At 33.5% G+C, this 17117-nt stretch overlaps 1 protein-coding gene across 19 annotated transcripts in view; it reads right to left on the bottom strand.

Moving 5' to 3' along the window:
* The window catches only part of LOC119638516 (bromodomain-containing protein DDB_G0280777), a 101972-nt gene that overhangs the window by 4860 nt on the left and 79995 nt on the right, over nt 1-17117 (bottom strand). For 10 of the 19 annotated variants that reach the window (XM_038035334.1, XM_038035335.1, XM_038035340.1 and 7 more), the window contains 6 exons: nt 15641-15701; nt 11407-11722; nt 10049-10167; nt 9832-9979; nt 9554-9764; nt 4198-4344 (listed from right to left, as the gene is read on the bottom strand). In XM_038035334.1, the coding sequence (XP_037891262.1) occupies nt 4198-4344; nt 9554-9764; nt 9832-9979; nt 10049-10167; nt 11407-11722; nt 15641-15701 (1002 nt within the window). Of the gene's footprint in view, nt 1-4197; nt 4345-9553; nt 9765-9797; nt 9980-10048; nt 10168-11406; nt 11723-15640; nt 15702-17117 lie in introns of all 19 variants that reach the window. The other 9 variants (XM_038035337.1, XM_038035352.1, XM_038035349.1 and 6 more) reach the window with 4 other exon arrangements.

Below are 17117 nucleotides of genomic sequence, written 5' to 3'. Positions count from 1 at the left end.
GTGAAGAGCCAGGGGCATGGCCATGTACACTAGATCTTCTAGGTTGCGATACATCTTGTCCACGTCATTCATAACAATAATGAGCTTTTTCTTATTCCCTACACCACTTGCGGTAGAAGAGTATAATAAGTTTGTGCGGACGTATTCAGCAAATAGAAGGACATGAGATAAAACCATCTGTTATCTCCATCTATTCGTCTTATGAAATTGTCTCCATTCCGCCGGTCGCATTTTTTGAGATATTTTCGAGAAATTTGTCACTTTCTCAATCGATGTACACTTGTCGGTCCTTCTGTTCGTCTTCTGTTCTTGTGTTCAACCTACATCTCGCAAATTTTTTAGATATATGAATGAAATTTGGTATATTGACGATTTTGACCGCCCGGCTGTCCGTCTTGATCTTTTTTATTCAACCTAGAAGCCGCAAATATTTGAAACATTCTAACGCGAATAAACGCTACTTAAAATGGTTCAGATCGGATCAGTTTTTTGACCACATCCGCCATTGCGTCTTATTTTAAAAGGTCACAACAAATAAAACGACGTGCATCAAGATTTATTTTATGCCACATCCTTGTCCATATTATTATGGCATGATAATCCTGAATCAATTATTATAAAAATTACTACCTTCATTCATTTATTGCCTAGGTAGGAAGTAGGTAAGCCTTTTTACCAGTAATAACATTTAATAAAATAAACCCGGTGTATCAGCAAAGGTAAAGCATATTTCTTCAAATTAGCCCCTTCTCTATACATACGGCCAGAAAGAAGTAGGGGGAAGTAAATTGGTAACGGGGCTTTCCCGTGAGTTACGTGCCCGAGAGGTAACTTTTACGCCTTTACCAATCGTTCCGTTGACGATTACAAACCAATTGTTATTAAAGTCCACCATTCTAGCAAGCGAATTGAGGCCTACCGACTTGATAGACCCGCTGCGTAACTACTTGGTGATGTTACACCGAAAAATTACAGAAAACTCGATTAAGGTTTTATGTAGCTATAGGGTACGTAGTGGCTATAGATGTCCTTCAAGAACATCATTTCTCTAATTTACATGTAGTAGCTGACCCGCCACAAAATCTTGTGAATAAAGAAAATTGTCACAAAAATGTACACGCGACTCAAACACTGAAGTCGTAATGCCTTCAAAATATGGGGGGATTTTTGATTTTCCAAAAAAAAGAGTTTCTTATGTATTAATTATATCCTTCTACAAGCGCAGTATTAAACTGATATAGTTTCGAGCAACTATTTTGTTGTCCGCAATTGTCTTGAGTCAATAAAGCTCATTAGAGGGAGATTTCACTGACAATTTTATAAGTTACACCAGAACATATGCTCTACTCTATAAGCTAACGAAACGAACCTGCAAAAAAATTATTGCTTAATATTCGACACACTTTTACTTTACATTAAAAAATCAAAACTCCCCTTATTTTTTGAACACTATATTCTGTAATGTTAATCGCTAGTGCGTACTTTTAAATAATACGAGGAAAGGAACAACTCTTTAGTATAACCGTATTATTCGGTGGTGGGTACAAAATGTTGATTTAAACCATAGATGTCACCACTGTTCATTTAATACGTTTTTCCTTAGCACAAATGCAAAAATGTTGTTAGCAAAAAAACAGTAAACCTTACCCGCTTTAGCTGCCACGTCCACGGCAAATTATAAGTGAAAGTATTTACGAACTAAAATGAATCTTACTGGACTTCAATTTTTAGTTATGTGCGGCAGGGTTGTCCAACATTTTTCTCATCAGTAGGCTTCTCAAGGATATATTCTACGAAATCATGTGGCGTTCAAATTGTGATTTTTGATTATGTGTATGGATTTTGGATAAATTTCAATAATCGTAGACTTTTCTTAGAGATGGTCATGCCACCATCATTTTCACAACAAAACTTAAAATAAAACCAATAATAAATTTACAGTTGGTCAAAGCCGTCCTTTAATTGCCTTACTTGATCTCGCCTAAGACTATTGTTCATTCACTTTCATGATAATATGGTTATACTTTGTTTTTATGTAAAGGCATAGTCTTCATGAAAGCCATCTTACTGAAGAGTGCCCAAAACCTTAACTGACTCGAATTTAATTTACCAAATTTAATCTTTTTTTTTAAGTTTTTATTATTCTTGACCTATTTTCGTGGGTAAAGACCTACAAATTAGACTTATTTTTCATGAAAACATGATTGCGTCTAAAAAATACATCTATGCGATTCAAATATAAGTTTTCAATCAAGCTGCCCTCATGAAACAATTTATCTCATATAATATAAAAACTGGACTTTTTTACTATATAAAGGCTTACCTTTTGTGACAACCTTTTATGAGAACGGATCTATGTTGTTCAAATGTCCTACGGTTAATAAAATACTACAACTAAACCTCTTTGCTAAACGGCTTACTATTCATGGTAGCCCCTTACGCGACAGTCTTATATAGGATGGCTATTAAAAAGTAGATCCATGCAGTTCAAATGTGTTTCAGATCATTTTAATGTGAAATTAATGCTACGGAAAAATGTTCATCACAAGATATAAGGCGTTCTATTTGACGACAGTCCTTCCAAAAAAGAGATCTACTTGATTCAAATTTGCTCGAATTAAATTTTATATCAAATTGCTCTCAAGAGCCAATATAAAATATGAAAAAGTGAACATTTTTGCAAAATAAAGGCGTATTTTTTATTTTTTTTTTAATATGGCTTGGGAAGCAAAAAATTAACCTATGAGACTCAAATTCGATAAGGCTGATTTTTAAGTCAAGTTAATATTATGAACTATAATATTTTATCTATGAAAGTGAAGCCTTTCTAGCGCATAAAGTTTTAGCCCGCGTAGAAACGATTATATGGCAAGAACTTGCGGATACGATCAAAATTTTTCACATCAATTTAAAATGACAAAGTGAGTTCAGCGGACGAATTGTATAAATTTCAATATTAATCATGTAACGACTTTGCAAAATGTATTCGGAACGGTCAAAAAAATGATCCGATCGAATTTAGTTTCAGTAGGGTACATCCTTCGGGCTATACCACCTACGGAGTGTACCGAATTTCATCAAAATGTCGCAAAACTTGCGAACATGGACGAATATCGGGCAAATAAGCTTAAACCAATTGCGAAAATTACCAATAGAAGGAAGACAAGCGTAAAGTGATTCTTAATTCGGTTGTGAACCGGTCTATATAATAAAAGGGAGTCTATCTGTAGTATTTCTGTGCATTACTTGCAAACTTAATATACCATGTGTTACAAGTCTTTTCGGCTATAAGCAAAGTTTAGGAATTTTCTTTTATTTTACATTTTTTCCAGATGTTCAGCTGATTTACCTGCGCTTATGACTGTACCAAGTCCACTTTTAAATCTGATTTTTAATCGACTATCGCAAATGCAAAATTTCAGCTTTCTAATCTAACTTTTCTCGCCATGAGAGAAAGAAGAGTTGACCGACATAAGGACTTTATATAAAATTTTGAGCCAATTAAAAGCATAAAAATATTGCTATGGACTCAAGCAAAGCTTTATCTTTGAATGGCGAGATATTGAGAATGAGAAAGTTGGACGACCATGCTTTCAAAGTTATAATTAAAAAAGAAAAAAAAAAAGTTAATTTAATTCTGTTTATTAATTTTCATAAAATAAATTTCAATTAATTAAATTTTAACTAGATTGTCATGCTTTAACTAGAGAATTACTTTTTTATTTTTGTATTATTATTTATTATTATTATTTATTATTATTATTATTATTTTTTTTTTTTTTTTTTTTTAATTACAACCCAACACCATCACACCAATAATTAATTTTTTCTATATAAATTTATACCGAAACTAATGTACAAAAGACTTTACAACAGTAGAAAATAATATCTAAAGAGAAAAGAAAATTATCTGTTTAAAGTGAAATGATTGCTACAAAATATATTTTTTTTTATTTATATGAGCAGTATCGGCATCTGAACACACATATTAAAGAAAAGTAAGTTAAGATGAAGAAAATATAACACAATTCCGAGAGAACTGAACTGAACTATAAACATGTAACTAGATGCTGGTCGCCATAGAAAGACAATAGAAATTTTTTTTTTTTTTGTTTTTTTTGTTTTTCTTGATGAACTAAACGACAATAATTTGTTGTTGTTAATTTTTTTTTTCATTTGTCACTACGTTCTACTTACATGGACGTGCTTTACGCTCAGCGGCAGCAGTTGTAGGTGTCTTCTTTCCAGCCGTTGTAGTTACATATCTGGCAGTTGGTGCGGTACTGGCTGAGCGTATTTGCCGTTTAGGAGACTCATGTTCAGGACCAACCGATTGTGAGCGTGCTTTAGCAAACAATTTTTTTTTTTTTTAATTTTTAAAATGTTTTCACAATACGCATGAGATATTGAGAATCGAATGTTAGGAGAAATTTGAATTTTTATGTTAATTTAAATGAATTTAATGAATAAAATGTTGTTATTTCTTTTTTTTTAAAGAAATTTTTTTTTTTTGGTTAAAGAGTTTTTAAAGTGAAACATGGGACAGGGATCTACGTTTCGTGTATTCGTGTTAGGGATAGGATTCAAAATAAAAACATATTATCAAGAACCACACACAGCACAACAATATGACTTTGTTTTAGAAACTCTAGCCACACAGTAAGAGATGAAATAACAAAGGCTAAAATCTAACGTTACATACAAAATAGTTTAGAATCACATAAAACTTTAGCTTATTGCAACTTTAAAGAAAACAAAAAAATTAACAAATTCACTTAACTTTGCTTTGTCATTTTGCGGAGAAAGTAATCTCCTTCCCAAGCTAGAAACGCTGTTCAAAAATACGGCTTACAATATATTACAAAGAATGGAAATATTTTCATTTCTTTTTGCTTACAAACATTATAATGAAAGCGATAAATGAAGAAAAAGTGGCCAAGTTTGTCCAAAAATATTGTTTACATTTCAGATTTCTATACACATTAGATCTATGATCCACAATTATTATATGGATCCTAGCTTTACACTAGAAGTACTAGACAAAAAAGTTTTTATTTTAGTACTGACTCACATATTGGCGCATATGGTTAAAATCGTTACATTGTCATATATTGCATAGTCAGTAATTCAAGTATATTGGACCACGGCCCAAGTCGTGGAAAAGGTGATTCAATCCGAAGCATTATTAATAGTCAAAATAAATCAGTTGAATGGCGGACAGAAAGACAGACACGCTTGGATCGATTCAAAAAGTGGTTCAGAAAAAAGACGCGATCCAATCCGAAGCATTTTCAATAGCTAAAATAAGCCAGTTGAATGGCGGACAGAAAGACATACACGCTTGAATCGATTGGGAAAGTGATTCAGAAAGAAGACGTACAGAGACTTTATCCTGCAGCCACACTTTGGGAAATTAAACATTTTTTACAGGTTCGTTGAACCATTGTAAGGAGATGAGTTCTCATTGGGTCGCTCATTTTAAAATCAGTGACTGCTTCCAAAAACACACTTCTTTTTTTTTGTTCTATAATACTAACAGTAATGAACGGTTATCAGCGTTGTGTGCATCTACACGCACACGCAATGGATGTCTATAGACGTCATTTACATTAACGGGTTAAATAAGAAGTCCGACAATTCGTTTCTCCGACGCCTAGTTCCATTTTAGCTGAGGCAGGTGACTTTTTTTTAAACAAAAATTTCGTGTTAAAGAAACTAGTTAGCTTTATATTAAAGGAAACTATCCCCCCAGTACCCCGTTCTTCCTTACCTAGTCCACGTTTAGCCTATCATCTTCTCCCTGCCTGATCCATGCCTAGCCGAGTCGAGACTCTTTTTGGAGAGACCAGGCTAGGGAAAGCTTCTGAACACTTCTGAAATAGGAAAGCTTCATTCTTAAAAAGACCAGCTTTTATTCCTAGGCAACCTATCGGCTTTTATTTAGCCCAACTCTATCCACGCTGCTTTACTTTAATTTCAAGCAGCTTAATGGTATATTTAACTCATTTTTTAAAGTATTTAGCATTTTTTACCCAACTTCCTCTAGCTCCTCTCATCCTCTTATTATCTTTACTCGAATTGGGGATTTTTCCAATATTTCCACTACTAAAATTAATTGAAATTGTAAATGCATATCATATATCCAAACAAAAAGAAAAACCAATATGTAAACCATATTTTCGAACAGAGGGAATATCATATATATATATAAGTAAGACAGCATTATTTACCTGGAAATTTCAATAATAATAATTTTTCAGATGCATTGCTGATTAGCCAAACTTTGTCATGATTTATTAAAAACACAATCGCAAACTCCTTTGAAAATTTTTACAAATTATCTCTAATTAGGAATTCAGCGAGCCATGCGCTCGTTATCTAGCGCTTAAGTTCGTTGATAAGAGGATTTTGAGTTTGTTTCAATTTCGTGGCCTAATTAACATTTATGTTAAGATCGATGCCTACAAACTCCACGTATAAATCGTAAATTTATAGTGAAAATAAATTACAAAAAAAAATAAAAAAAAAAGTTTCGACTTCTTCATCATGGCAATCAACCAACCACTAAGAAATTCTTGCATGAGTAAGTTTGGAAATGCAACGTCCTTTACACATGTCGTCCCATTTGACACGAGATTATCAGTTATTTCACGAATGTGAAATTCTTAAACAAACTTACATCAAAAGGCAATCAATCGCCTTTGCTTTACAAGCAAAATGTATAAATGTATACATATACGTAACATAACCTCAAATTATCATGTACGTCAGGAATCAAATTTTATAATAAACTGTTTTGCGTAAGCATAGCAAACCAGTTGTCTTTTGCTGCTATGGCTTTCATGTCGTTTTGTAAATTGCGTAAATGTAACAGATTGCTTGCCGCTAAGCTTGATTTACATTAGCTTTAATACCAAGTAACAAAACCAAGGAAAACCACTTTCATTATTGAAAAGGTATTTACATCGAAAAGTGAGTGAAAAGTCTTACTGTGCCAGATGTTTACGTATATTGTGATAAATCAGTTTTCTGCTAATTGCTGACCGCAACAACAGATGTAACCTCCAGACAAGGCAGTACTTAAAGCTAACATGTTTTTCAAGAGCTTTCCGCACTAGGCAAAGTGATTAGAAAATATAAACGAAAGGCTTTCGCCTTAGACGTCAAACATAGTTTTAAAGGATTTACTTTTCCTGTGTCTGCGAAGTTAAGCACAAGATTCTATAAAACAATTAAAGACTTTTTTGTCCGGCAAGGTCGTCCATCACATACCTTATACCAGCATTTGGTCTAAAGGTTTTTTTCATTAATTTTTACGGTGAAATTGCCAAAAACCATAACTATGTCAAGGAATATTTTTCATGGGATCTAGAAACCCATGATGTAAGCAGACGTGATTGAAATTTAATAAAATGAATTTTCTTATCCAAAACTTACTAAACATTAGAGCTTAATTGCATTCAGAGGCATATTCGCCATGAAAATTTTTATGTCTCTGGATGGGGGAGTCCAAAAATTGGACGAGTGGGTTCCAAGTTTGGTACAGTTATTCTTTATAGAACAATTTTCGTTGTAAAATATCGAAAATTATATACGTTTTTCGCCATATAAAGATATACGTTTTATTAGATAGGGAGAGGGCTCCAATATATATTCTTACGTGGTCCCAGCTTAGTGTAGTAAATTTTTAGGTCATCAGGGCGGTAAATCATTGGCTAGGACCGTGCCTTATCTATATATATATGGATGGAGGAGTCCAAAAAATGGACCCACGGGTACATATATGTATATAAGGCCTTATATGTGTAGTAGTTGTGAAGTCGATCGGATCTCATCCATTTTCAATAGATCACTGCAGTAAACTTTCTTAAAAAATGTCGAAATTTCTACTTCTGTGTACATGGGCAGACATCGGACGAACAGACGGATGGACAAACAAACTGTCATATTTAGCAGATCAACGATTCATAAATTTGGCAGATGCAGGAAAATAGGTCGATCACTATTTCGCTAGAAGCTACGTAATTTTTATCGACCATAGACTGCGATGGTGAATATTTTGATTAATAAACTTTGCAAGTTAGCATTTTTTTAATTAATCGTCGACGTCATATATATATATGGTCGTGAAGACAGTGTTACCCATCCATTTCCAATTGCATTTGTACTTGCACCCGAAACAGGTTAGATTAACGAACCTAACCTAATCATACCAAAAATTGTAATCTATAGGTTGAACTCAAAACCCCACGGGCAAGAAGCAGACAGATGAGTAGACAGAAAGACAAAATCCATCCTGAATCCATGGATATAATAAAAGATGAATGAAACGGAAGTGTTTCTTGATGTTACATTCATCGATATAATCTCAATAAACCCTACTTTTTGCAGGTCGTAGAAATGCCTTTAAAGAAAACAAAAGGAAAGAAGACGAAGAATAAGAAAAGCGAGACTGTCATCTTTTGATTTTCTTCTTAATTAGAAAAACCTTTTGACGGTTTTTAAGGATATCTCCTTTATTGCTTGATACAGGCTGCTCGGCCAAGCTTCTCGCTTTCATGTAAACATATGGATGTGAATCACTGTAGAAAGAGTAGTATAAGTAAAATCTCGTATCTAATGATTCCAAATGTACAGATAATTAAAAAAAAATGTTTTTCTTTTTTTTTTGCAATTCTTTTCCTTTCATTTTAATGCAATTTTTTGATAGAAACCTCCCGAATGTCTTCTGCAAAATGAAACAGTTTATAACATATTGTTCGATACTTTTCTAAGACGTAAAGAAGATTAAAGAAATTTTCGCTTTTTTTTTTTTTTTAAAACAACTAAATAAAAGGTTTGTGTTAGGGCGGAAAGAGAGTGTTATGACTTTCTTCTCAGGCAGTAGAGAGCGAGATAGAGGGAGAGAGAGAGAGAGAGAGAGAGAGAGAGAGCGAGCGAGAGAGAGATAAAGATAGTCAATGAGAGCGTGTTTAAGATAAGTGCGGTATTGTGTTTCTGTTTCTGTTTCTGTTTCTGTTTTTTTTTTTTGATTCTTTTTTTTTGCTCGATAAATAAACTGAAGAACTTGCAAAAATCAAACGGAACAAAATGCATAGAACAAGCACAAGCAGCAAACTCGTCAGAGAGATCCTGGTTTCGTTGTTTCGTTTTCTTTTTTTTTTTTTTTTTTGTTTTTTTGTCAAAATCAACCAAAAAATCTTTCGTTTTAGCAAATAATAGCGAAATAAAAAACTATTTAAACTTAAATTGCATTTGAATTGAAAAATAAAATTTTTAATATTTATCAGCTAATTAGTGTAGTGGGTACCTCCACCATGTATATGTATAATTTACGTATATACATATATATATGTATACCCCCGGATTGTTCCCACCCTTTCCCTAAGCTTCTTCCAGACATTTTTCCTTTGTTTTATTTTCTTTTTGTGCTTTAGAATTTAAAGTTAAAAAAAAAGAGTTAAAAAGTGTTGTTCTCTAAAAGAACGTATAAACAAACGAAGGTGTGTGGGGAAGGAAAAAGTGTTTATATAAGGAAAAAAAATGTACTCACTTTTAATTATCTTTTTTGGGCTACCCTTTTGAGGACTGCCCTTCTGGGGTGAACCGTGTCGTGAAGCTGCTGTCTTTTTGGGGCTACCGCGTTGAGATTCCGATTCACGTTTAGTTATTGCTGGCATTAATTTTTCACGTGTAGGTGACGGCAACAAGGCACCCTCTTCTACATCTTTTTGAAGAAACGATGTTGATGAATGCTTGAAAGTCTAAATATTGTAATTATAGTTAATTAATAATACCGGGTCCAGTAGTGCGTTCCAAATGATGACGTACATGATGGAAACGTGCTGGCAGTGCATGCATTTCATCCTTATTATCCAAAAAGAAAGCCTGACCAGGAACACGCGCTTTTTGAGGTTTTATGGTTAACGGAGCGGTCTTCTTATTATTTTCTTGTTCTTTCTCCTCTTTAGTGATAGGCCTGACGAAAGGAATGCATAAGACCTATCGGTTAAACGTTTTGAATTTGAATTTTTATTATTACACTTACCTATGCATAGCCGAAGCTAATGACAAAGCGGATAGAGAACTGTTTTTGGATACTTGATCCCATAAATCTTTTTGTTTCTTATATAAGTCCGGATCAATTTCTATACCCCAACCGCGGCACTATATATTTACAAAGATATTGGAATAAAAATTTAAAAAGATAATTTTTAAGTTATCTCTCGGATAATGTAGCCCTTCACCAAAGACGCTCAAGACTTGTAAACTGATAAGAAACTGATTTTTCACAAAAACGCTCTACATTTGACTGCACGTATATTCTTAGCGAACGAAATTTCTTCAACATCTAACTGAACAACTGAAGATACTGAACTGATGGTGCTTGAGAGCAGAACGAGATCTGGCAATATTACATCCAAGGTATATTTTTAAGAGTTTTTGTTTTTTTGAAGCGCTTCGATGACGTTCGATTAACCGGGTGTTTCTCACAGCCAGATCCCATTAAAGTCAGGGCTAGGCCCGTTTCGATCTGAAACATTATGATGGCCATGAAAAAAAATAGAACGGGAGAAAGAGATAAGGATGGCTGAAGTCTAATAAAAGTGTGGTCAATAGCTACGCATTGCGCTTTTACCGACGAAGCATTCACTATAACTACGACCATCCCTGGTCAAGCCGTTTTGAGACGTGAACTCGCGAATACCGAGTTAATAGTCACAACTCTTATTTAGTCAGCTATATGGCAACCCTGCTATTTTGTTTGTGGGACTGTTTCGGAATCTATGCGTGTGCCCCTCTAAGCTAGGCTCGGTTGCGATGCCCACTCGGTAGCCTGGGCCCACTCAAGAAGGAAATAGGTCGCCTGCAATGCAAGATATTTCGCATGTTCGCATTGTCCTTATGTCTAAGTATACCTAGTGCAAGTGTTCTACAGAGATAAAAAGGATATGGCCACCAATTAAGTCCTTTATCAGAACCGTAAGGCTTTGTCGGCTTTTCCACTTACTTGTTCTGGAATTGCGTGCATATCGTGCGATACAGTAACGCGCCTCGTCACCTCTTAAACCAAAACATTTCAGCAATTGCCTTTCTAACCGTGCCTAACATTTCCTCTCTTAAGTCATACGTGCGTAGGCACTATCCCCCTTTTTGCAGTCCTCTCTACCTGCATCTCTTCCTGATCAACATCGTATAAAGGACGTATAGGGGACATCCCTGAGCGGTCCAATACAAATAGAAAATATTAGCTTGGTGATCAAAAATTCACTCAGGTCGTGGTGAAAGCAACGTTCATGTAACTTAAAAAAAAATTCTTTGTCTTGACCTTGACTAAATGGCCGAAGGGGTGAAGGGTTCTTTGGTTTGCTTTAAGAATAAAAAAATTTATATATCTTATATTACCTTGTATTCGCCGGCCTTTTTACGTAACTCTACTACCTCTTTAAGCCACAAGTCCAAGTTCGGTTTCGAATGTGGTGGCGATGAGCCGTTCATGATTAGTTCACCATCACCGGCAGCTGGCTGTTGAGGTGCTAATGGTTGTTGTTCTTGTTGTTGTTGTTGCTGTTGTTCTTGCAACAATTGTTTATTGTCCACTTCGGTGACTTTTTCAAAGCCATAGTTCTCCTTTTTAGTTATAAAATGATGGGGCCGTTCCTGCTCTATAAGCTGTGAAAAAGGTCTGGCCGTAACCTTTCTTTCCACTATAGTCACTTGTCTACGTGTAAGTGCAAGTGTTTTTTGTTTTTTTAAATGTTAATATTTTTTTTTTTAATTTTATTAAATTTTTTTTTTTTTTTTTTTGCATTAAAAGCCAGTGCAGGAAGCCAGTTTTTGTGAGATTGTCATCAGAGATTTTATGCGATTTTTTTTTTTTTTTAATATTTTATATTCAGTTTATATGGGTGTGTTTTGAAATGATTAAGACGACGACAGTAGAGCAAGAGAGGGAAGGAAGGGGGAAAGGGAAGATAGAAAAGCATAATGTTTTTTTTTATTTTTTTTTTTTTAAGTTTTGTTCAGTTTGTTTGTTTGTTTTGATTTAGTTAAAGCATCATTATATTTGTTTGTAGGCAAATGCACACAAGCAGCGCAGCATCCATTTATAATTCGCAGGATTTTCAAGGATAACAATGAAACCATTCAAGTTATGGTTTTAAGTTTTGTCGCAGATTTAAAAGAAATACAAAAAAGAAAAGAAAAAACATTTTTGTAAAGAAAAAAATAAAAAAGAAAATTTAAGAAAAAAGAAAAAAAAATATGATTGTTGTTGTTTTTTTCGTTTTTTTTTTTTTTTTTTTTTTTTTTTGTTTATAAAAAAAGGAACGGAAAATTTTATTATTATAATTTTTCATACATATATGCAGGAATAGATGCAAAGTGAATGCATTAAAAAAAAAGTTGTGCTTGAAAATTACTCTAATGTGATTACTCGCTACAATGGGATATTTATACAATGAAAATGAATACATCAAGTCAAACAAGTTAGAAAAAACTACAATCATTCGTCATTCGACGAATTATATATACCCACCACCTCAACTAAAGGTACGGACTGATATTATGAGTGAAATGACGCGAAGAATATTCCGTAAGGCATTGAGCTTTCATAGTAATACTCTACCGATGTATGGTTTCGATTTTCTTCTAAGTCGGGTTCAAATTCGTTTTACCGCAGTAAACTAATTTTTCTTCTTTCTTTTTTTTTTTGGGTGGATAAGATCGCTGGAAAATATATACTACCTATTGTTTGAAAACATCTGCTACGAGGAAAACTAAGTCACGCTTCCTTTTCTTCATTTTGTGCGAGAAGAAGAGTGATTTTTCATCTTACAGTTTTCGAGATAACATAAAAGAAATCGTGCGGTTGCCTCTCTACATTTTTCTTTATGTTTGTGCGTTTGTTAGTGAGAGAGAGTGTGAATGCCTTATCTTGCCTTTCAATTTTTAGCTGTGGTTACGAGCAAGCGCGATGCCGTCTTCTTTCTTATTTCACCTCTTCATAATGAACGGTGGCAACTTTTGGCCCCTATAGAATGAAGTGAGAGATCACTTTTCCGAAATCTTTTTTTTTTAGATTTTCTTTCATTTTTCGAGCCGGAATTCGCAGCAGAAGCACTAAACTCTCGTTGTAAATGACAGCCGCTAAGGATGACGTAGAAGAAGATGGCAAAAGGTTTTCGAAGTCTTAGAGAAAACGTTTATGAACTAAAAACATCTAGAAAACATCTTGAAGGTACTAAAATCCTCCCTTTGGATCCTAAGAAAGCAGATTTGTATTGTTGCGTTAACATTGTAATAGAGTGCAAGTACCCATGGACAGTCTGGTATGGAACAATACAAAAAACATATACATGCAAAAAATTCTCTCCTCCAATGCTTGTTATTGCTTATATACGCATTGATTGTCTTAACAACAATCTAAAACCCTCAAGTCTTTAGTATTTCCCGCTACATAGGCTAAACGATATGATAAACGTAGTATATCTTGATCACGTGGTGGTGGATATAAAGATAATAATAAAATATAATAAACGAAAAAAGGAACATTCTCAACAGTTCACAAAAGTAGCATATCAGGCTCGAGAGCATTGTTAGAATTAATGGAAGCTCTTTAAGAAATTTTTTTCAATTCTCTTTTTAAAATTTTTGTTTATAGCAATGTTTTGCTTATTTGCTAAAAGCAAATATTTGCGAGTGCATTCTTAATAGAAATAGAAATTTGGAAATAATTTAAAAAAAAAGAATTTTATTTTAAACTTTTTTTTAAGCTACGGGCAAAAGTTCTACTTTTCCTACTCTCGCTACATGTTTCCTTATTAATTGAATATATTTTGAAACTATTTTCGACTTTTTTCATTTTATAGGAAGGCATGTCATAGGAGGGGAGTATTAAATTAGTTTGACAGAGGAAATCGCGATAGAAAAATTAAGCTATCGGTAAAGATGGTTACCCGGAAAAATGATTTTAAAAGCGAACCGAACTTACGCAATGCGGAGACAATCGGAAAACTACCATAAGAGTTTCTAAGTATATCGGTGTTATTCGCTACAATTCAGTGGCTTAAGCTGGACTTATTTGACACAATCACACAAGAGGTAGAGACAACTTATATAAGCTCCAACGTCTCTTAAAGAAGGGACCATCGAAAGGCTTTAAGAAATCCTGCTAATTGAGTTATCATGAAGCAGTGCTGCAATCGCAAGGTGCGTACCTGGTCAAGGGGGAACTACATCAAGTGTGTTGCAAACATCCATTTCATTGAAGGGACGATTGTAGCAAGAATAATTAATGTTTCGAAACGAGATATTCTGAGCTAAAGTTTTGCGCCAGAAGTGATTAGTTAGTTAAGCGGAGAGAAGTTGAAAAGCGGTACGCAATTAAGAAAAACTTTACCTGCCTTAGACAATGAACAGTAGAAGTGCTACAATAAATGCTTGTATGTAAGGAATTATGAACTAATGCTTTATGGTAACAGTGCACACTTAGTCAAGAGGAAACTATATCAAGAACACTACAAACTTACGCAATATGCTACATCTCTCACAGAAGAGACGACTGGATCGCTATAATAAATCTTGACTTTTTTTGATCTACTACTATAAGTCGCAAATGCGGAATTAGTTCAGCGATAGCTATATAAAGAGCGCTATGAACATAAATAAAACTGCAACTCTCTCAGAAAAACGAAAGTCGTATGCATGAAGAGCACTAAAAGTTTAAATAACGTGTCTCAGGGAAGAGACAATTCGAGCGGTAAAATAACTGTAGGGTAGAAGTCCGCAGTTAGACCTGAGAAAACAGTATGAAGAGCGGTACTTACTTAAATAAACCTAATGTAATGAATGCTCTTAAGTGAGGTATTCTGAATTAGTGCTGTTGGGTACAACTGCACAGTTGGTTCAGCGATAATTGTACGAAGAGCGCTACGACCTTAAATAAAAGCCTAACTCTCTTAAAGAAAGCACAACCGTACGAAGAGCGCTACAAATTTAAATAAAACTCCTGTACCTCTCTTAGCGATAGAATAGTACGAGCGCTGAACAAAATGCTCTTAAGTGGGCTTCTAAGCTTTAGGCTACAAATGCGCCATGGATCAAGCAGAAACTATTTCAAACGTCTACTCTCCTCAAAAGCTAATTATAGTGTTACTCACGAATGAGCGTCTATGAATTATGCACCTGGACCCCGAGTAACTTAACTCTACTACTTAGTTTCCACTAATTATAAATTTTCTTTAGGTTTACATTTATTTACGGGATTCGATGAAGTGAAACAATGTTATTTCCTCGCAAATTACCCGAACTGATATCTGAATCCGGTTAAAGGCGCTCGAATGATAGTTCTTTAATTTGCTCAATTCGAACCTCTTTAGCTTAGTGTCTGCATCATTCACTTATTCATTTGTTTGTTTGTTTGTTTGTTTGCTTGTTTGCCTACCACCTGATATACTTTTTGTACGTACATACGTACATACATACATACATACATACGTATGGTAAATACATGTAAACAAAAAACTAAAACTAGGGAAAAAAAAAGAATATTTGACAAAAGATTAAAAAAAAAGACACAAAATAAAAAAAAATGAAACAAGAAAAAAGTGTAACAATCAACAACAATTTGTTTGCATACTTTTCAATGGGCTTTCTATCATCAGCATCGCTAACCAGCGGCTCCAACTCATGTAGTGTAGCTGAAAGCACATACAAAATTCATTTCTTTTTTGGGTTCCATTCATTTTATACGTTATATTTGTTTTTGTTTTTATACTTTTTGCTTTTTGCTCATTTGTTTGTGTTAGTAATTTTTTCATTTACTAAAAAAACAAATTTTCAAATTGATTTTAAGTATGTTTGCAATATATTCAGTTTAGATTAGATTTATATATAAAAAATGTTATATATATATATATATACATGTGTAAAAAGATTTTCTCATTTATATATATATATATATATATATATATATATATAGATATATGTTATGGATTAGTAGTAGTTATGTTAGTAATAGTAGTAGTAGTAGTAGTACAACGGCAATAAGTAGTAGAAAGAGTATTAGAAAGAAGTAGAAGAAGAAATAAACACAACATTTTCAACAACAACAGCAAATGTTCGTTTCGTGAATATATGTATTTCTGCTTAATACCTTGGAAAGATTTTTAAATAATTTTTTTTTTAAATTTTTATATTAAAAAAAAAATAAATACAAAGTTTGGAAAAATAAAAAAAAAAAAAAAAAATTTGAATATTTTAAAACTTTAATTTTCTTTTTTTTTTAATTTTCAATTCTTTTTTTTTTTTTACGTACACAAAAGCAAATTTACATAAAAGTTTCCCAATGGAAAGTTTTGCGGGTGACCGTTTGATTAGAAATCAATATAACTCGTATGTACAGGGAAACTATTGTTTTTGCAAATTTTTATTACAATTATTTATATGATATAGAACGAAATTAAAACCAATGTTTACGGTAGAAAAACCAATTAAAACCAATATTCAATCAAATGCAAATGAAAATTTAACACATTTAAATAATAAAATAAATTAAACGTGACGTCATGAATAATATAATCGTACGACTTGATGAATGGAGTGACACTACGTTAAAATGATAAAATACTCGTTGAATACTCTAAGCTTAACGCGTGTTTAAACATTTGAGAACTGAAAGGTCAATACATTAGGTAACTGCCAGAAAATTAGCAACGACTTCATTAGTTAGGAATGACATCCCAGATCAAGAATAATTTCTTCAAGTCCACCAGCAATAAGCTTCTTTAGTGAATAATTAGTTAGTCAAGTTTAGCTTCAGTGAATATTGATTTCGCTTAGCATCGACTCCACGAATTCTATCAGCAATGACTACAGTGCAATGACATCACAGTTCAAGAATGATTTCTGCAAGTCTGCCAGCAATAAGCTTCTTCAAGGTGTACTTAGTTAATCGATTAGTTATTTCAGTGAATAATTTAATTAACATTGACTTGAACTAGTAATGCATTCAGTCAACGATGACTATAGTGGAATGACATCACAGATCACGGATGATTTTTGAAACCAGCAATAAGCTTCTTTAGTGAGTAATTAGTTAGTCAAGTTCAGCTTCA

The sequence above is a fragment of the Glossina fuscipes genome, unplaced genomic scaffold (assembly GCF_014805625.2).
Source record: "Glossina fuscipes isolate IAEA_lab_2018 unplaced genomic scaffold, Yale_Gfus_2 90, whole genome shotgun sequence".
NCBI classification, from domain to species: domain Eukaryota; kingdom Metazoa; phylum Arthropoda; class Insecta; order Diptera; family Glossinidae; genus Glossina; species Glossina fuscipes.
Note: the sequence above shows the minus strand (reverse complement) of the source record. Positions and strands in the feature narration are given on the sequence as shown.